This window comes from Cucumis sativus, chromosome 2 (assembly GCF_000004075.3).
Source record: "Cucumis sativus cultivar 9930 chromosome 2, Cucumber_9930_V3, whole genome shotgun sequence".
Lineage (NCBI taxonomy): Eukaryota > Viridiplantae > Streptophyta > Magnoliopsida > Cucurbitales > Cucurbitaceae > Cucumis > Cucumis sativus.
The window spans coordinates 9,174,739-9,194,748 of NC_026656.2; the positions used below are offsets into that span (position 1 = coordinate 9,174,739).

The 20,010-nt window shown below is 35.5% G+C and overlaps 1 protein-coding gene across 3 annotated transcripts; it reads left to right on the top strand.

Moving 5' to 3' along the window:
• The first annotated feature begins 310 nt into the window (after nt 1-310).
• LOC101216641 (histone-lysine N-methyltransferase ASHH3) lies at nt 311-19,408 on the top strand. Of its 3 annotated transcripts, none has more exons than XM_011650802.2 (15): nt 311-535; nt 617-675; nt 982-1,043; nt 1,893-2,022; nt 2,392-2,506; nt 4,009-4,108; nt 9,337-9,415; nt 9,536-9,707; nt 11,059-11,139; nt 11,309-11,483; nt 14,819-14,846; nt 14,962-15,052; nt 18,572-18,620; nt 18,697-18,781; nt 18,925-19,408. In XM_011650802.2, the coding sequence occupies exons 3-14, from the start codon at nt 1,026-1,028 to the stop codon at nt 18,778-18,780; spliced, it is 1,122 nt and encodes a 373-aa protein (XP_011649104.2). In that variant the 5' UTR covers nt 311-535; nt 617-675; nt 982-1,025; the 3' UTR covers nt 18,781; nt 18,925-19,408. The 3 variants fall into 3 exon arrangements, with proteins under 3 accessions (XP_011649104.2, XP_031736657.1, XP_031736658.1); XM_031880797.1 differs by lacking the exon at nt 311-535 and adding an exon at nt 820-883 and having other exon boundaries at nt 643-675; XM_031880798.1 differs by lacking the exons at nt 311-535; nt 617-675 and adding an exon at nt 821-910.
• Nucleotides 19,409-20,010: the final 602 nt, after the last annotated feature.

Genomic DNA, 20,010 nt, shown 5'->3' on the forward strand with positions numbered 1-20,010 from the left:
TAAAAAATTAAATCTATAAAATATTTAGCTCTGTCTAAGGAAGGTTGAGTCCATGGACGGATATGTTATTCTCGATTTTGTATTTTAATATTAATTTTGAGGTGTTGAATTATAATATATCTTAAATAATAGATTATTTTTATTATATTCTACATTTGTTACAGTCGCTTTGTCGTGTTGTGAATCCAAGCAAACATGTCAAAATAGAATTTTAAACTTTGGGCTAATTTTGATTTGGAGGGTTGAGAGGGGGATTATGTACAAAAATCCCCATCATTTTTCAAATGGTTCTTTTATCCGAAACCCATGGGTCATATCTTAGATTTCTCCATTTTTTAAGGGTTTCACTTTCAGTTTTCCCCCCCACTTCTCATGCTCACTGCGCTTTCTCTCCCTCGGTCTTGGACAATCGACTGTGTCGTCCGCCCCGTCCACCTTCCTCACCGTCGTTTACTATTTTGCCCTCTCACAGCCTCACGGCCTCTCTCTCATCCAGTCGTTCGATTTCCAATTGCAGCAAGTCCAACTCCAAAAGGCAAGTCTTTCTCATCCACTCTCTCATCTTCCTCACCGTCTTTTTATTTTTTTTTAATTAATCTTTTATTTTAAATCTCAGATCTTCATTTCTGATATCCCACATTCAGGGCCTCAGGTTTAGCTAATCTTTAGTGCGAGGTAAGGAAAATTGTAAATCCAACGTAAAAGCAGTTTGCGTTAATGTGTTGGTGTTTTACGAGTTTAGTGAGATTTTAGTTTTTGTAGATAAATCTAAGTATTTTAAATTATTGGGGTAAAAAAAATTAATAACTCGTGATTCAGTCCAACTCAACCGGAATTTGAAGTGTTGGGATGGAGATCGGTCACTCGAGTGATCAGTGAGTTGGTAAAAAAACCCCTTCCACTCGACCGTGTACGCCTATTTGCTCTTAGATTTTGGATTATATGCGCAGTTTTTCTCTATTCTTAAAAGCTAAACTGCAGGTCAAATGATTAATCTTTTCCTGAGTGGCAACACTTCCTGAGTCATGCCTGCTATAAAAAAGGTAGTCCAAAGAGATTCCTTCATTGTTTTCTGTTAACTGATCTTTGCTTATGTCCAATGTATCTTGTTTCCATTCCTATTTATGTCATAGAGAATAGAATGTGATCTATAATATCTGTTATTACTAATTTACTTTTCATCTTCTATTCTTGGTTTAGCTTGAAGTCAACTTATAGTACAGTACGTACTCTCTGTATATATGGTCATGGGGCTATGACCCTCTATGCCTTAGCTGGTGTGTCTGTAGTGGTTCATTTATTTTAGTTTAGTTGGAATAATTTATCTTTTTGAAGAAATTTTATGCATCATGAAGTAGATGAATTTGTTGTTATATGCAATTGATCCTTGATGTCTATTCTATACCATATTTAGTTTATTTTTATTATTTTCTGTGCGTCTCTCATTAAATATATATTTAATAGTCTTTTATAGATAACTGAGACTTGAAAGATTCTTATCTAACTTTGTTAAATGAGATTGTGCCATGAGAATTGAGAATGTATTTCTTTGGTTCTTAAATTTTACGAGCAGGATTGTTTAGTAGTAGTGATAAAAAATTAAAAATACTAAACGATGTTCAAGCGAGCAGGAGGTTGTAGAAACTAGAAAGATAACAGTATATATAAAAGTCACTCACCGGATAGAAGGGTGAAGGTTGGATCCATAATAAACTTTACTCTAGGTTTTATTTGTTTGTTCTTCAATCTGGTCATATTATTTTGGATATTTCTTTGTTAAGTTAGCCTGTAAGGTTTAATAGATACTACCTTTTTCTCCCTTCATCATTTGGTTTTTTTATTGCATACAAACTAAGTCAGGTTCTCACTCATGCCATTTCCCGTTTGATTAGAATTCTGAATGCAGTCGGATTGGGAATGTTTTCCACAAGTTGATGAGACAGATTGGAAATCCAGTTGATTTTGAACTTCCCGATTGGTTTAGCAAATGGAAGCCTATGCCATATACCTTCATCAGGCGTAGTATCCTTTACTACTTTTCTTCTTTCCTCTACTTTAAACATTGTGAACTTTTCTTTTTTTCTTTTTGAAGTGTGAACTTTTCATTGATGAAATTTCTTTACCTTGGACATTTTCTTTTTGAAGTACCTTTCATTAATGAAATTTTCTTACCATGGACGACAGTGCAGTAGGCCTAGGGAGGAGGGAACTTCTTCTTTGATAGGTCTCACATTTTTCATTGTAATAGCTTTTAACTTAAGGGTAGAGTATGTACAGATTAACAAATAATCTGATTAACCATTTCACTATAATTTTATTGGCTGAAAACATGCATTGTATCTCTTTTTTTTCTCCATTATTTTCTGTTTGTTGATGTTGACAAATGTTAAGATATCTACCTCACAAAGAAATTTAAAAGACGGGTTGAGGATGATGGAATATTTTGCTCCTGTAGCCCTTCACCAGGATCTCCAGGTGTCTGCTGCGATAAAGATTGTCATTGTGGGTAAGCAATTTGCCCTCAAGGTGCCTTGGGACCATGGCTGACAGAATTCTTTTTGTTTTGTTTTATTTTATTTTATCCTTTTTCTCCATCTGTAGCTTCAGAAAATTTAGCTTGTAAATAACTGCCCTGTCAACCAATTTAATTTGGAGTGTATTGTTTTCTTTGTAGGCCAATTTGACTAAAACGAAAACACAATTTTCAGTGATACTTGAGAAGTTATTAACTAGAATTTACAAAAGAAACATATCAACAAAGCTTCCAAACCAGAACTTATCAAACCACAAATAAAAAGATAGAAGGAACCAGTTCAATAAGAAATAATTTCAGAAAAGGAAAAGCTTTGACAATCTTATCTTAGAGCAGAACATGTATACATTGATTAGAACAGAGCCTTCAATGCAAGGGGTAGTTTTGATTTTGAAAGGCACCTTGTTTATTTCAAGCCAAAGTTCTCATATCAAAGTTTTTAACATGGTTGACCCATAAAACTCTTGGTTTTTGGGGGGAGAGTAAGAATAGAGTGTTTAGAGGTAGGGATAGGGACTTGTTAGGAACTAAGGTAGTACGGGATGACTTCGTCCCAATGCTTAAGTGAGTTGGCTCTCCCACCCCAATAGCTGGCTTTTGGGGTGTGGGTCTCCAAGGTGTTTAAGTACTTAACAATGATATCAGAGTCAGTTGTCGATGTTTCAGAGTGAAACCAATGGAGGGTTTTGACCGATGTGGCAGTGGCTTGGTGAAACCAATCTCTTTTCCATCCTCGTCTGTACCATGATAATTCTTCCTTCAAGATCAACGTACTCTGATACCAATTTGTTGGAACTTAATCCTCCATCACAGATTATTTAGAATATGAGATCACTATATTGATAGTAATAGGAATTACAATATAGAAATCAAATTGATTATAAAGATCAATTCGATGAAGAAGACGAAACTCTCACTCTGTTATTCTCCCTCTCAAGAATATACAGAAATGATTTCCTCCACAAAATACTCGATGCCTCTTCTCTCTCTTCCACTTTCTATTTATATCCTCCCTTCCACTCACTGTGGTCCCTTCCTAATCAGTTACATATTAACTAACTCACTCTCCTGCCTGTTTTCTATTTTATTTCTTCTCCTACTATAATGGTGGATTATTGGTGGTCTAACATGTTCCTTACGTCAGTATGTTTCAATTAATAACGAACAGATGGGTAGAGTTAAACATTAATGGAAAATTGAAAAAAGCTATATAGAGCAAGATATTTTTGTATAATTTAGCCCAAAAAAGAAAAAGAAGAAGGAAATAAAAAACCGAAAACAAGAAGTAGCTATGATTTTTTGATTGAAATAGGGGCATTATATTCAAGAGTCAGATGGTAAGTTTGTCCCATTTGAAACCCAAATTCCTTTTGTAAATCAGTGGCCTACACTTCATATTCTTTGTAGCCAAGCTTGTCAATTTCTGTTTAAGGGCTTGAATCCTGTTCCCTCATTAATTTTGGGTGTATTTGCAGGATGCTGCTGTCTAGCTGTTCTTCAGGCTGCAAGTGTGGGGTTTTATGTCTTAACAAACCATTTCAGCACCGACCCGTGAAGAAGATGAAACTGGTCAAGGTACCAATAAACTACAGATTGAATTTGTCATAGGATCCATTTCCTTTTCTCCTGAAAAAGAGGATTTTTATTAACCTTTAGTTTTATTTGATGACCTGTTTGGTTGCAAATTAACTAAGTTGTGTATTCTTCTCATAACTTTGCTTCTCTTTGCTCCCTTGCTTGTACATGGCACTTCAAAATTACGTATCTTTTTTGGGTGCCTTGTTGCAATGGGAGTGTTCTCTTTTCCCCCCTCTTTTCGTCTTTTGTATCTTGTTTATACCTGTTCATTTTATGAATAACACTTGTTTTTCTTATTCAAAATTTTAATCCATTCTATATGATGATAGGCTTTTGAAATCCACCTCTCAACTACACATTTTATTTCATGAATTAAAAATCCTTATACAGAGCATACATCATATAAATGCAAGCACCTGTTATTCACTTGCTCAGAGGAAGACTGTGACTGGAGATTATTATTAGAGAGTTCTTCTGAATAGGCTGCAGAGGGGGGGGGGGTACTGTGACCTAGTCAGGCGAGATTCTGAGTCGGTCACCGGTGGCCGGAAAAAGAAGAAGATGGATTGTCGAGAAGTCCAGGAAGAGGAGATGAAGTTGGTTAGGTCTTTTTGTTATAAATAGTGGGAGAGGGGTTTGGGAGAGGGGTGAAGAATTTTGAAGAAAGATTTCCTTATAAGGGAACCTTGGGAAAGTCTCGTCCTCTCAAAAGGCTAGGGTTACTTGTTACTTGTTATTCTCATACATTCCTTATGAAGATCAAACAAGACTTTCTGAAGCCTAATTTCCTCACATATTCTCAAACACATGGCTCGATATTAAGCATCAACACTATTTTTGGCCACGAACACTTTGCTTCTTACTCCTCCAAGTTACAAGATTGCCCCAAGCAAAGGTACAATAACCGGAGGTAGACTTTCTGTCAACAACAAATCCTGCCTATTTTGAGTCAGTGTATGTCTCAATGATTTTTCTGTTTGTCTTTCTAAACATTAACCCTTTACCAAGTGTTGTTTTCAAGTATCTCAAAATTTTGTTGATAGCTTTCATGTGTTCCTCATAGGGAGCCTACATAAACTTGGTGATAACACTCACAGAAAAGGAAATATTAGGATGAGTATGGGATAAGTAAATTAATTTACCTACAAGGTGCTGGTATTGTTCTTTATCAACTGGAATTTGATCATCAAAGTTTCTTAGTTTATAGTTGAGTTCAATAGGAGTGTCAGCAGGACGACATCCCAACATGCCTGTCTCGGTTAGCAAATCAAGGGTGCATTTTCTCTGAGACACGGAGATGCCTTCTTTAGATCTGGCCACCTCTATTCCAAGGAAATATTTCAGATTTCCCAAATCCTTGATTTCGAACTCAAACCCTATCTTTTTCTTTAGTTGAACGATCTCATCAATATCATCCTCAGATAGCACAATGTCATCGACGTAGACAATCGCTATAATTTTCCCTGCCTTGGAGACTGGGCCCCTGATTGTACCCCTGAGACTTGATGAAAGTGAAAAATCTGTCAAACTACACTCTTGGTGATTGTTTCAACCCGTATAAGGCTTTCGAAGCTTGCAGACCTGATTATTAAATTGAGCTTCAAATCTTAGAGGTAGACTCATATACGCTTCCTCTTTAAGATCCCCATTAAAGAATGCATTCTTAACATCAAGTTGATATAGGGGCCAATCTTTATTCACTACAACAGATAACAAAACTCTAATAGTGTTCAATTTTGCAATAGGAGATAACGTCTCACAATAGTCAATCCTGTAGGTCTGAGTGAACCCTTTTGCAACTAGCCTGACCTTATGTTCGTCAATTGTACCATTTGCTCTGTACTTGAGTGTAAACACCCATTTGCATCCAATGGTCTTGTGTCCCTTAGGGAGTGTGCGAAGATCCCAGGTCTTGTTCTTTTATGGGGCTCTTATTTCTTCAATGATAGCAGGTTTCCACTTCGGACACTTTGAGGCAAGGTGGATACTCTTGGGTATTGTGGTAGAGCTAAGACTAGCAGTAAAAGCTTTGAATTGTAGTGTGAGATTCTCGTATGACACATAATTAAATATGGAGTACCTTTCCTCAGTGCAATAGGAAGATCAAGGGATGGATCATACTTACTAGTATTTCTAGAATTGTTTGACTTAGTTTCATTTTCAGTATGCTTAGCAACAAACCTGTTCACATCAATCCTGTCCTCTCTGTCTATAATGACCCCATCAATACTACTCTACTCACACGTATCTTCTAAAACAGCTGCCTCCGACCTGTTATTCTCATATGCCTTACTGTCAGTATGTAAATTAGTTGAATTCGTCTTAGACCTGTCATTCTCACTCATCTATTATTACTATGTGAGTTAATGGAATCAGTCATACCTTGATCTCTTATTGGTTCAGAATCCTAGAATGGAGCTGTCTGAACAACAGGAGATTCAACTCCCTCCTATAGTAGGTTTTCCAAGGAACTTGATTGTTGGTAGGACTATACTGTAAGGGCTAGGGTTAGGTAAGGTAACCACGGTAGGATAAGTAGACTCTAAGGGAAGCATATAGTTAGACTCTTCACTCACACTCTCCCCTAAAGTAGGCTAATGAGAAAGAAAAGACGATCTTCAATAAAGGTGAGCCCTAGGGATAAATTTAATTTGGTTAGAACCATGGCTATGGACATAGGCAGTGCATTCGAACATCTGAAAGGGAACATCAGGGATGAAACAAGTGGAGAGATAGGATTCTTTGAGGCAATCTAACGGTGTCTGGAAGTGAAGGACACGAGAAGGCATGCGGTTGATGAGATGAGCGGTAGTGAGAATGGCATCACCCCAAAGATAGGAAGGAAGAGAAGTGGACAACATAAGGGAACGTGCAACTTTCGAAAGGTGGCAATTTTTTTGTTCAACAAGCCCATTTTGTTAGGGTGTAAGCACAAGAACTTTGGTGAACAATTCCTTTACAAGATAAGAACTTGTTAAGAGAGTCGTTTTGAAACTCACGACCATTATCACTCTGCAAGATTGCAATCTTTGTATTGAATTGCGTTTCTATGGTGTGATAGAAGTCCCGAAATGTGGAGGTAGCTTCGGATTTGTCGGAGATCAGGAAAACCCAAGACAAGTGTGGTCATCAATGAAGGTCACGAACCATCGTTTCCCAGAGGAGGTAGTGATCTTGGATGGTCCCTAAACATCACTATGGACAAGAGTAAAAGGTCGGGTTGGCTTATAGGGTTGCGAGGGAAACGAGACTTGACGTTGTTTGGCTTGTATGCACATATCACAAGATAAGAAAGGAACATCAGCTTTAGAAAAGAGATGAAGAAATAGGTATTTCATATATTTAAATTTGGAATGACCTAAACAGAAAAGTCACAACATAAATTTTTTTTCAAAAGTGGTAAAGTAGGAAGATAAAAGGCTCGTCCTAGAAATAATGCTAGAGGAGGCATCATCATCAAGCAAGTAAAGACCCCATTGTGTTGGGCACTGCCAATCATCCTTCTCGAGCTCAGGTCTTGAAAAGAAACAGAATCAGGTAAGAATGTTGCTTTGTAGTTTAGTTCATGAATAACCTTGCTAATCGACAGAAGATTCTGTGAAATTCGTGGCACATGCAACACATTGTGTAATGAGAACTTGTCAAAAAGAGAAATCTGCCATTTTCCAGCAATGGGATCCAAGGAGCCAACAATTCTTATCTTCTCATTCCCAGCACGTGGGATGTAGGACACAGTGTTAAGAGGAACCGGTTGAATAATTTGTGGCACCAGAATTCAGGATCCAAGGATTCTTACCATCAATACTAATGAGACTTAAGGACTGATGTATTACTCGACAATAGCTCCAAGTGTGGTTGGACTAGGATTCTCACTCACATAGGAAGAGGATAAAGTAGGCAACGAGGTTTCCGGATTCTCAAAATACATCGGTACAAGAGCGTTGGATGTCGTCCCTAGGGTAGCCTCGATTGCTGCAATTTGTTGTTGAAGCCTTTCCAGCTGTTGCTGAGTTATTCCCAAAGAGGAAGCTTGCACGTTAGGTTTGGAATATGCCGAAAATTCACCAACCTCAAATGTTGAGTGAATTTGAGGATTCTTAACATCGGTGTAATAACTAAGGTTAGTGGGTGGCAAGGCATACCAATTTGACTGCAGAAGCGGTGATAGCCAGCCAAAATTAGGTGGTAGAACATGAATCGGCATGTGGGAAACACTATAGGTTGCGGATGAAGACAAGGGTGGCATAGTTAGGTTGGCCGGCAGCGTCTGAACAAGATTGGTCGGCACATGGACTTTCAGCGACGGTGTGTGGGCGGTTTTTGGCGGCATGGATGACGAGAAAATCTGCTGAACCCGACGTTTTTTGAAGGCGGCAGAGCCATTCGTCCATAGCATCATTGATTCAAACTCGACGGCAGCGGCGACAACGACATTAAAACTGGCGGCTGTCTCCTTTGTTCGATTTTCATCACCAGTTGTGTTGTTTAGGGTTTGTTCAATGTCTCGCCTTGATATCATATTGAAAGTAGAGACAAAGAACGCACTGATTTACGCAGGAGAAAAATCACGATATTTTATTCTTATTATTTTCTAATAAATTTTACAATAGGTACAATACAATGAAGGAGAATAAATAGAATAGAAAAGGAAATAAAAAAGAAAAAGATGGTGGAATTAGGGTAAATATTTCCATGATCCTTCCATAAATGCCCCACGGGCCAAGCCCACTAATTCTAACAGTTATATATCCTTATATTTTGAGCATTAATCTCTTTTCACTATATCAATGAAAAGTTCTAACAGTTATATATCCTTATATTTTGAGCATTAATCTCTTTTCACTATATCAATGAAAAGTTATATTTTCTTTGAGAAAAAACCCTCAACCAAGCAACCCCTACTAGGCAGTCCCAAAGAAACGAAGTGATGCTATGACCTGTTCGATACCAATTATAGTAATTGACAGGCATCTCAAGTTCTCAACTTAACAATAGCCAATAGGTGACTTCAAGTAGATGAGTAACTAACAGTTCTTTACCATCGGTAACCAATAATTGCTCTCTACATCAGAATGTGTAATATAAAGGGTGTGAAAACTCTGCATTGCTTCCCAGTCTTTTGATTGTAGCCTTTTCATCCATTCATAAGATTATAGCACAAAGGGAATTATTTCATGATTTATGTTAAATTGGAATTTCCAGTTAAATTAAGCTATACCTTGTAGACTGAGAAATGTGGCTCGGGGATTGTAGCTGATGAAGATATCAAACAAGGAGAGTTTGTAATTGAATATGTTGGAGAAGGTATTGTTTCTCTTCATTTGATCTTTTTGATTTTTGTGATTTTTTGCATGTACGTTATGTGTGCACTTCACGATCCTCTACTATTTGAAGACATAATGGGTGCCATTATTAAACATGCAGTAATTGATGATAAGACATGTGAAGAAAGGCTATGGAACATGAAGCATCGTGGGGAGACAAACTTCTATTTGTGTGAGATCAACCGTGATATGGTAATTGATGCCACATACAAGGGAAATAAGTCGAGATATATAAATCACAGTTGTTGTCCCAATACTGAGATGCAGAAATGGTATTTCCATGATCCTTCTTTCAACTTTCCAATTCCTATAGTGTTATATAATTGAATGGAGCTTGAACACGTGGCACAGATATGCCATGGACTAGTTGAGGTGCAGACAAAGTGGTTTGGACACTCACAAATGTATGTGTGTGTGTGTGGAGTCGACAAAGTGCCAATTTGTAAGAAAATAGAGTATAGAACATATCATGTTGGGTTGGGCAGATCAGTTCTTTTTATTTTCTTCCTTTTTTCCACTTTATTGAATACTGAAGAACCGATTTTAATTCTTAATTTTTACATCATAAAGGAATTCAATCTTAATTACTACTGAAGGAGAAAATCAACAATATCCGTTATAAAAGGTTTGTCAAACAGAGGGATTTTTTCTTTCACTCTTTATCAGGGATTTGACTTGGGAGGAATTATAGATATTTTAGAGAAGCTGAGAGATATAAAAGGGAGTTGCAGGAGATTATTAGGTTTAATGTCTTGGAGCCCTTTATAGTTACTTGCTAGGCTTCATTTTCTTTGATGTCGTTCCTTGTAGGTCCTTGGCTTTAATTTGCTTCGTCTGTGTATTTGTTTTCCAGATTATTTAAAGCTTAAGAGTTTTTAGCTCTTTGTATAATTCTTTTGTACTTTGAACATTAGTCTGATTTCATTTAATTAATAAAGTGACTTGTTTCCATTTCAAGAAATTATTATTATTACTACTATTATTATCATTTATCTATCTATGTATTCTTTCATTTTTCTTTTTCTCAATGAGAGTGCTTGCTTTTATTAAAAAAAAATCTATCTATCTATTATTGTTATTATTATCATTTTGTATATTCTGATGTATTCTTTCGTTACCTTGGTCTCTATAGACAAAAATTTCCAAAACAATTCTGATCAATGCCATTTAGCGATGACTTAATCATTTACACAGAGCAAGAAGGGGATACAAAACCTTAGGTTTTATAGAAAAGATGTTTGCTAAACAAACCTGAAAATGTAATCAAACTAGTACTTTTCCTATTTTCTTTTACATATTTAGTTTAGGTTTATATTTTAGGTGTGCTTTTCTATTACCTCCATTTTCCACTAGGCAGTGGGCTTTTTGATCTAGTGAATGGTCTATTTATTTATAAAAATATGTTTATCATAAAACACGTCCCAAGCATGCCCTTACTTGTTACCAGCGTATTGAAAATTTAAAAATATTGAAATGAATGGACATACTTTTTTCAGATGTATTAGCAGGTTCATGTCATGTCAACACTGGTACCCAACATAAATGGTGTCTGCATCTTCTAGCTTGAAATCATGAAATATATTCATTTTGATGTAATTGCTTATATGAATTATTTTCTTGAAGGATTATAGATGGAGAAACAAGAATCGGCATATTTGCAACTCGAGACATACCAAAGGGCGAGCATCTAACTTATGATTATCAGTATGATTAATTGCTAAACTCTTGAGCTATACTGGTTTTAAGTACATTTTGTGCCTTCTATGAAAAGGATGAATATCCGTATGATTGCTGCACTGGAAATATTGTGACATCTACTCTATCTATTTTTCTATTTCCTGTACGGTTTGTTACTGGCTAATGAATTTAGCAGGTTTGTTCAGTTTGGTGCAGATCAAGATTGTCATTGTGGTGCTGTTGACTGCAGAAGAAAGTTGGGTGTAAGACCTACTAAACCAAAGACATCTTCAGATGCTGCGTTGAAACTTGTAGCAAGCCAGGTGGCTGTATCTTCACCGAAGCTGAAAGCGTACTTGTCTAAAAGAGATGTAAGTATTGCTTTACTAGTTTTGCTCACAAACAAGTTGTAATTATTTACCTTTTTCCACATATTTGTTGTCTGACTGGTGCTTTTCTATGTGAAAAGTAAAAACTATATATTCACCTTTGTTTCAAATTAAATAGTTGACAGTTCCTTGTATAAAGATATTTTTGATAAGACGCTCCAACATGCGAGAACAGTCATATCTTAAAGAACTGCTGCTAATGTTTTTGAAAATGGCTTGTTAAATGTAAAAGCCTTTCATGACTTTTGATTAGTATGCGATGCATTTCAACATTCAAACAAGTACTAGCACTACATGTATGATATCAGTTGAGATTGAAGGCTTACGCATTTGTTTCTTTTTTTTTTTCGAAGTAACTGCTTTGAAAAAAAATTCTGATTTGTTTTTCTATTTTTTGAAGAAATAGTTGTAAGAAAACTGTTGAATAATAAGAGAGTAGTAGTTAGGGGCATATGGGTATTGGTAAGATTAGTATGATATTAGTAAGGGCATTATAGGTAATTAACTAGTGTCTTGGCCAATGTTTTAAGGCTCCAATGTTTTAAAAGGCTTAAGGTGGCCTCAAGATTTGTCTCTAGGGGAGGGGAGGCAAGGCGAGGCATAAGCCTCAAGGAGATATGAGGAGTAAGCCTCATTTTTAATTAAGACAATATAACTAAATTACAAAACATTAAGATCTTATATATTCTTACATTATAATATTGCTTACCGTTAGATTTCTTATTTAGCAATATTCATATATAGATATTCTTTGTTAATATCTTCCTTTCGTGTTGTTATTCTCTTTTCTTATTTGTAATGAGTCTCTTCTATACAAGAGGCCCTAGGTTGTATATATGAATAAAAGATTAATATTTTTCCTTTTAATCTCTTAAAGTTTAATAGTACATGTACATAACATACTCAGTTAATCATGACAAAAAAAATCTCAATAATTAATCACGACAAAGGAAAAAAAATCAACATTCCATCTAAAAGTATGGTATAAACTCCTCTAAATCAAAAGGGCGGACAAACCTTCTCCAAATCAACTTGACAATAACTAATGGGGAAAACACTCTTAAAAAAATTAGAAAAGCAGTTCAAAGATTAAATGAAAAAAACAGGAGATAAATCTAACGTGAAGTTTGACTCTTGGTGTTGACAGAAGTGATTTTTACTACATTCTTTTGCACCCACCACTAATAGAGTTTTCTGGAACGAAAAACTCCCTTACTCGACCGATTGATTATGTTATCTTAATTTAATTCAATTATAAATGACCTTACTCTTAGTTTGTCTATCTTCAACCGCCATCAACTAGAAACGAAAGAAAAAAAATCTGTACAACCTGACAACCCAACCCAACCCAACCCGAAAATATGGGTTGGGTTGAGAATGTCTCCCAACCCAACCCGATTTCATCTCTAGGTGGTGGGACCAGCCGATTTAACTCTTATCCCTCAACTGTTTTTTGAGGCTTTAGCCTCATACGCCTCATGCATTTGACCAAAGGCGTAAGCCTCTTTTTTATAAACATTACCGTATGCCTTGAGGCATAAGGATGCTGCCTCGCATCAAGGCGTACGTCTGTTTTGATTTTTAAAACATTGGTCTTGGCTGTAAATAAAGTGAGTTATGGACCTCAGAGGGTGTTGATAATTTTGGTGAGAGTTTTACTTTTTATTATTCAACTTGAGAAAGAGTTAACCCTCTCAAAAGACATTTTTTTTGTATCTTCTTTTGATTACCACATATCCTTGTAACCTTCATGGTTTAACCAAGTGGTAAGAAAGGCAATAGAGTCACAATAAATAACCAAGAGGTCATGGGTTCAATCCATGGATAGCGTATTTAGGATTTAACTACCTCTGAGTTTCCTTGACATCCATTTTACCTAACTGCGGACCCCCAATGTCCCTTCCCTATTGTTCCCTCCTTCACTCACATGTGCATTATTAGTTCTCTCTTCTACTATATTTGAATATAATCGGGGTCTAACACATATCCTTGTATTTTGAGCATTAATCTCCTTCCATTATATCAATGAAAAACTATGTTTTCTTTTTTTAAAAAAGACTATTGGTGCGTGATTTGCAAAGTTATCTGCCTTTTAGAAGCAAGGCTCTTTTCTGTGGTTTGCAGGGGTGCGTGGTGTGTTTTTGGCCCTTGGTTAGGTTTCATGTATCTCTTTGGGTTTCTTTTTTCGTGACTATTCTCTTGCAACATTTACTTAGTTGGATCTCTTCCTTTAGTAGGGATGATTTTGTGGACTTGTTATTTTTTTGTATCTCCTTGTATTCTTTCATTTTGTCTCGATGAAAGTTGTTGATTTATCAAAAAAAAAAAAAAAAAAAGTATATATATATATTGTTATGTTTTCTTGATGTTACAATATTTTTCCATCTTTGTGTCATTTGCGTTTCTTTGAGTTTTCTTTTCTCTAAAGGGTAAAATGATAGAATGAAGAATAGGGTTAATTGCGCACTATTATGGGATAATTCACCTTTTATCCTCACTTATAATGAACTCTATAAAATGGGTCTTTCCACTTTTGCATTTGATGGATTATCATTCTAATAAAATATTCACAAACTTGATTCTTGAAAGATTACTCCTTCAGGCTACCTAGGTTACATAATATAGATTTGATTTAGCTTATTTCCAAGCTTCTTAGTGGTCCTCTCTTTTGAAGCTTGTTTAGTGGTTCTTCGGTTGAAGACATTTGTTGAAGTTGGGAAGCTTTTATTTTCCTTTCTAATGTTTTGTTATCTATGCCCTTCCTTGTTGCTTTTCTTTGGATATTATTTTTGTACCGAGGTTTTCTGTTTCAGTTTGTTTGCTACTTTTTTATTGTATCTTGAGCATTAGTCTCAATTATTTCTCTAATAATAACGAGAAGTTATCCATATTGTTTCTCCTAAGATATAAGATTTCTTTACCTGAAATTGTAGCATGTCGGTAGGTTCTGTTTTTTCACTTTTGGAGAACAATATTACGTGAATTGAAAATACAATGTGCTATATATATTAGGCAGATTTTCTTAAAAATTTATTGATGATTGAAGATTTTAGTTATTATTCATTATGTTTTGAAGCGTTCATTTCATTTTCTCCACATAATGAACAACCCTTAAAATCTTCATTCAATGTTACGTGAATTGAACATATTCCCTCTAGCTTTTTCTCTTAGTTGGTTCATTACCTTGTGGGTTTCAATCCGCTTTGTTCTTTTTTTTTTTGTTTTTTCTTCTTTTTAATAATGTTTCCCTTTTATTTGCACAATATATTTCCTCTAATTTTATGCTATGAAACTAATTGAGCTCATTTTGTGGGAAGGTTTACAAAAATGGAACTTTGCACGTAGGTAAGTCCCATATCATCTGATCACTTTAGTAGGATCTTGTAGTGATGGATGCCGCACCTTTCTTATGTAAACCATGATGTAACTAGAAGAGTTTTCTATTCGACTTTTTACTCAGGAAGTTCAAAACAGGCATGTAATCAGCAAGCGGTGCACACCTCTAATTGCATAGGTGAGGTCATTTGGATTGCTCGCCCAATCAGTGGAAGGTACGTTGAACTCTTCTATCATATTTGGTGAGGTGCCTACTGGCTATTGATTGACTTGGCTAACATGCATGCATGTTTTGCTGGTTTATGTACTATTTATTTTATGAAATACAAACTTACACATCCTGATCTTATTATTCTAGTTGAAAGACAACGTTAAACGCAAGAAGCTACCAAATGTTGTAGGGTTAGGCAGGTTGTCCCATGAGATTAGTCGAAATGCGTGTAAGCTGGCTCAGACACTCATGAATATAAAAAGAAAAGACAACATTGAACACAAGAAGCTACCAAATTACTGGCCTTACAAATAAAATGGCAAGGGGATTTGCAAGAGCCGTGATAGAAGGAATAGGGCAGTTGCTCCTATTCTTAGATGCAGTACCTATCCTACGATGCTGGAAATACCAATAACAAGACCACCCATCAATTTGAGAAGTTGAGTTGTGTCCAACTTCACATTGTGCACCACCATCTCCCCAAGAACCTTCCTATAAAATGAAGGACCAGCTTATCTAACATCTTTGTAACTTTGGTGGGAGCTTTAAACAAAGATAAATAATAAGCATGTGTTGACTACCCTTTGGAATGAAGGCAATCTTCCAATCAAGGTTGTTAACTCATGAAACAGAAAATGTATCAAAATGAAATTGATAAATACCAATGAGATATAAATATCATTGTTATCTATATGGTGTGATGATCAAAATGAGAAATAGAAAATGTATCAATTGGTGTTAGCTTTGCCGGCTTGAGGAGTGTTAGAGTGATGATCAAGGAGTTCCTTTTCCATCTGCCCTTCAGTAACAAGGGAGGTTTTTTATGGCATGTTGGGGTATGCACGGTTATTTGGGATATTTGGGCCGTTTAGGGGTAGAGAGAGGGGGCATAGTGAGATTTGGTCTTTAGTTAGATTTCACGTGTCTCTTTGGGCTTCAGTTTCGAAGAACTTTTGTAGATTGTATAGACAACATTTTACTTAGTTGGTCCCCTTTCCTTTATAAGGGTGGTTTTGTGGGCTGGTTTTTTTTGTATGCCCTTGTATTCTTTCATTCTTTCTCAATGAAAGTTGTTCTCATAAAAACAATCAAATGAGATATAAATCTAAATAGCAAACTTTGAGATAGAGAAATAGGCAGTCAAACATGAAATAATTCCCAAAAAAATTTCAAAGATAAAGCTTGTTTGGCTCGAAGTAAATTATGGGTTGGGTGACCTACCCGAAATTATCCTAAGAAGCATGTGCGTGAAGACAAAGCACATTGAGTGGACCTGAGTTGATTTTTGGTTAGTCTTTCACTCCTAGAAGTAGTTGAAAATACTGTAAAGTTGCAAGTTTGCAGGGATGTAGGAGAAAAAGGGGGCCGTCAAGTGTTGAATTCATTTACCAAATCCTTGGTTTGGAGTGCTGTAAATGATATTAGGCTGGAATTTCTCCTAGTAGGATATGGTTTGGAGATGAATCAAAGTTGAAGCTGGTAGGCATGTGACATCAGGGAGAGGTACATGAATCAAAACCACTTTTGAATGAGAGGGATCTCAAGAATATGCAAGTATGGTTAAGAAAAACTTGAAATAATTTTTATTTTTAAATGTTACATTTAGAATATGATGACTTCATGGAGAAGAATTCAGTCAGCAACTACAACAAAAGCTTAAAATTAGGCAAACAAAGGAGATGACTTGCTAATATGTGAATTCCAAAAGAAAAATTTAAGCTAAACAGAACCAAACTGAAGAAATCTAAATACAAAGCAAAACAAAATATCTCTCTAATAAGGAATTCATTCAAATCTAAAGACTTGCAAGAAGATGCAACTGGAAGCCTCGTAGCTATCATGCCATAGTAGTCCAAAAACCAGAGGAGGCTCGTAAAAGCCTTTCAAAATATTAGCATCAGCAGAGAGGCTTTACTTGCCACCCACATGAAGAGAAAACCTAGGAAGACTGAAGATGTACCAAAATCTGGAAGAATACACTTAAGGGTTGAAGAATCATATTAGAATAAGTCCACAAGTTTCTACTATTGAGTTTAAATGATCTGGTATTTCGTAAGATTGGGGACAAGAGCGAGTTGCAAAAGGCAAATTAGTAGATTTTGGCTCTTCCTCGTATTGAAACAGGACATTGAGATCTGTTTCTAGGGGGTCAAAGTTTTTATCGCTCAAGCTTTGTTGACCTATCCAATTGCTCTACTTTGAAAGGAGAGTCAAAAGAAGACTGCCCTTCTTGCTAGAGTAAATGAGAGGGGTTTTACTCGGAGATCCCCTAAAAAATTTTAACTTCGAATTCGGCATAGAGAATTCAGAGTACTTAAACTGAGTAGGGCGAGGATGATGAAAAACTCACTTAGATGAACGGGGTGGGGCTTGAATTTGAGTGAAACTTACTCCCAACAAATCTAGATTAGCCTCTAAAGACAGCTTGTAGATGTTGGAATGGACTGGTGATTGAGAGTGGGTACGTTTTTCCTCTTGCAAATCAAGTACTTGATCTTCAATTATCTGGGCTTCTAAGGGTTGTTTTGCCAAAATCTTCTTTGGTTTTTTCTTTTGGATGAAATACTTCGGAAAGTGAGGGAAGAACTTAGACCATTTCTTTTTTTTCGAGTTTGCTCTGGAACCTGACTTTGTTGAGGAATGAAGAGGAGAAGAAGAGGAGAGGGAAACTAAGGATGAAGGGTTGGGATGACTGTGCTGAGAATCTGCCGCGGACATGGGAAGTAAAATATCTATCTTTTAAAAAGTACCAGCCGAATTAATTTGATAGTTTAAATCTCATTTATTAATAATAAATAAAGAGGCACATCTCCGTTTCAAAAAAGAATTTATGATGTTGAAACGGATTTATGATGATTTCATTGTTACAAAGGAAAGATTATATAATGGCATACAAAACAAGTTTTTTGATCTAGCATCTCGAGTGGTAATATATATGTAATTTCCAATTCAATACTATGATTTGAATTATTTGCCCTTCATTTTGATTCGAATTGCACAACACAACTATAAGATCACCACAGTTGGAACAATTTCTGACTTAATGTACTGCTTCAGTTTGTACACTGCCTTGCCCAAACTGTTTCCGAGAGTGAAAAATGTGTTTGAGAAGGGTTTTCTTTTTCTTTTTTTATTCTTTTATTTTTTAAAAAAATCATGTTTGTGCTTCCGGTTCTGGTTGGTGTTTATGGTAAAAAAGGAGTGGCAAGCTCTTCAATAAGAGGCTTTTAGTGTTGGATATACTTGGATCCCCTTATTAGTTTCTTTTGATGTAAATTTTGTGCACCCTACGATTTATAATTGTTGTGCCAATTTAGAGTCCTTTTTGTAACTTTCTTGGCATGGGGCTTTTGGATTTCTTCCCCTCATTGAAATGGTCTTTCACTCATTATTTCTTTGAGAATAAATGGTCCATACGTACCCATCTCTACTGTTCCATCTGTTCTATTGCTAGATACAAATCTTGAATTAGTATTATACTATAACTATATTTAATTTTTAATATTTCCATGAAATATTTCAGGTCTTTTGGTATTATAAAGAGGTTTGATCAATATTCCAGAAAGCACACTGTAAGTTGATTCGTTTAACCTCTTCTATATCTTCTTTATTGTAGAACGATTGTCACTCTCTTTTATGCTCTTGTAGATCATGTTTGAAGACGGCAATGTTGAATTTCTTGACATGTCAAAAGAGGATTGGGAATTTGCAAGGCCTGTGATAGAGTTGTAGGGTATGCAATACTTAATTGATATAATATCGTTCCTTCTTTCATACCTTCTGGGAACCATATTTTTCTTGGAGCATGTTGATTTAATAACTGTATAGGAAATTGCAAAAATTCCATTCCTAATGGATGTAACCCAAATTGTGCAGAGTTCAGCATTAATGTGAGAACTGTGCATCAGGAAATCAGCAAACTCAAGATGGAAAGTTCGCTTACCTTTTGGGAAACTAATGTCAGTCAGTTAGATTAGGCATCCTAGGGTTTGTCTTAGGTTGTATACTAAGCAAAACTTCTAATGCTCGACTTATTGGTAGCTCAAATTTGAAAACCAATATCCCTTGCGGGAAAAATACAAAGGAAAAGGCAAAGATGATTGTATTGTATTGGATTGGATTCTTCCTCACATGTTCGTGAGAATGTTGTATGATATGTAATTTTGTTCTTTTACATAAGAAAAAAGAATAAGGACTCAAACAAAGCCGTTTCTAGTTTGTATTCTTTGGATGATCAGCTTGGGAATTATTGTACTAAAAGTAGGAAAGTGGTACTTGTCATAACGACTTTTGTAGAGTGAATTGTAAAGGTTAATGTGAATCGATGATATTTGTTAATTCATGCATACTTTGGTGGGTATGACGTATAATGCGTTTTCTATTTTTGTGGAATTTAAAAATGAAAAGTAAAGGAAATGAAAGAAAAAAAAATGGTCGCACATGATCTGTATTAATCCATGTTTTGCAAAGTTAGAATATTATTTAATATTTGCTTCAAAAAGGTTTCGAATTATGGTTGCAATTATCGTCTAAAAAATTTAATTTATTTTAGTAGTACGATAAATACTTCTTTGTCCACAGAGAATTATTTTAGAAAAAACCTAATTTATTTTATAAAGTATTTGATAAATATTTTTGGTAACCACAAAGTAAATTAATTTAAAAAAGAATACGTAGATTGTTTTCAAATGTATTTAATAAGCACCTCATGCCTCATTTTTTACTTGTTTTCTCTGAATGTTGTGTTACAAGAAATTTCAGAAATAGCCTCTTTAAATTTTTACTTTTCAAAACTAACGTGATGAACAAGTATGTTTTTCTTGGTACCGTGAAAATTGACTCACTAATCTAGTTAAGAACAACTAAGATTTGGCAAATATGGAGAATTTCGGTGGATTGACGAAATTTTATAAAGTTTTTTATTCTATGAATTTGGATTTCCTCAGTGAAATTTCAAGCAAA

Bases quoted from the DNA above. Each gene is read 5' to 3' on its own strand.
- LOC101216641 (XM_011650802.2), top strand. The intron at 9,708-11,058 runs GTATTTCCATGA...ATTTTCTTGAAG, and splicing joins AATACTGAGATGCAGAAATG to GATTATAGATGGAGAAACAA. The intron at 15,053-18,571 runs GTACGTTGAACT...GAAATATTTCAG, and splicing joins GCTCGCCCAATCAGTGGAAG to GTCTTTTGGTATTATAAAGA.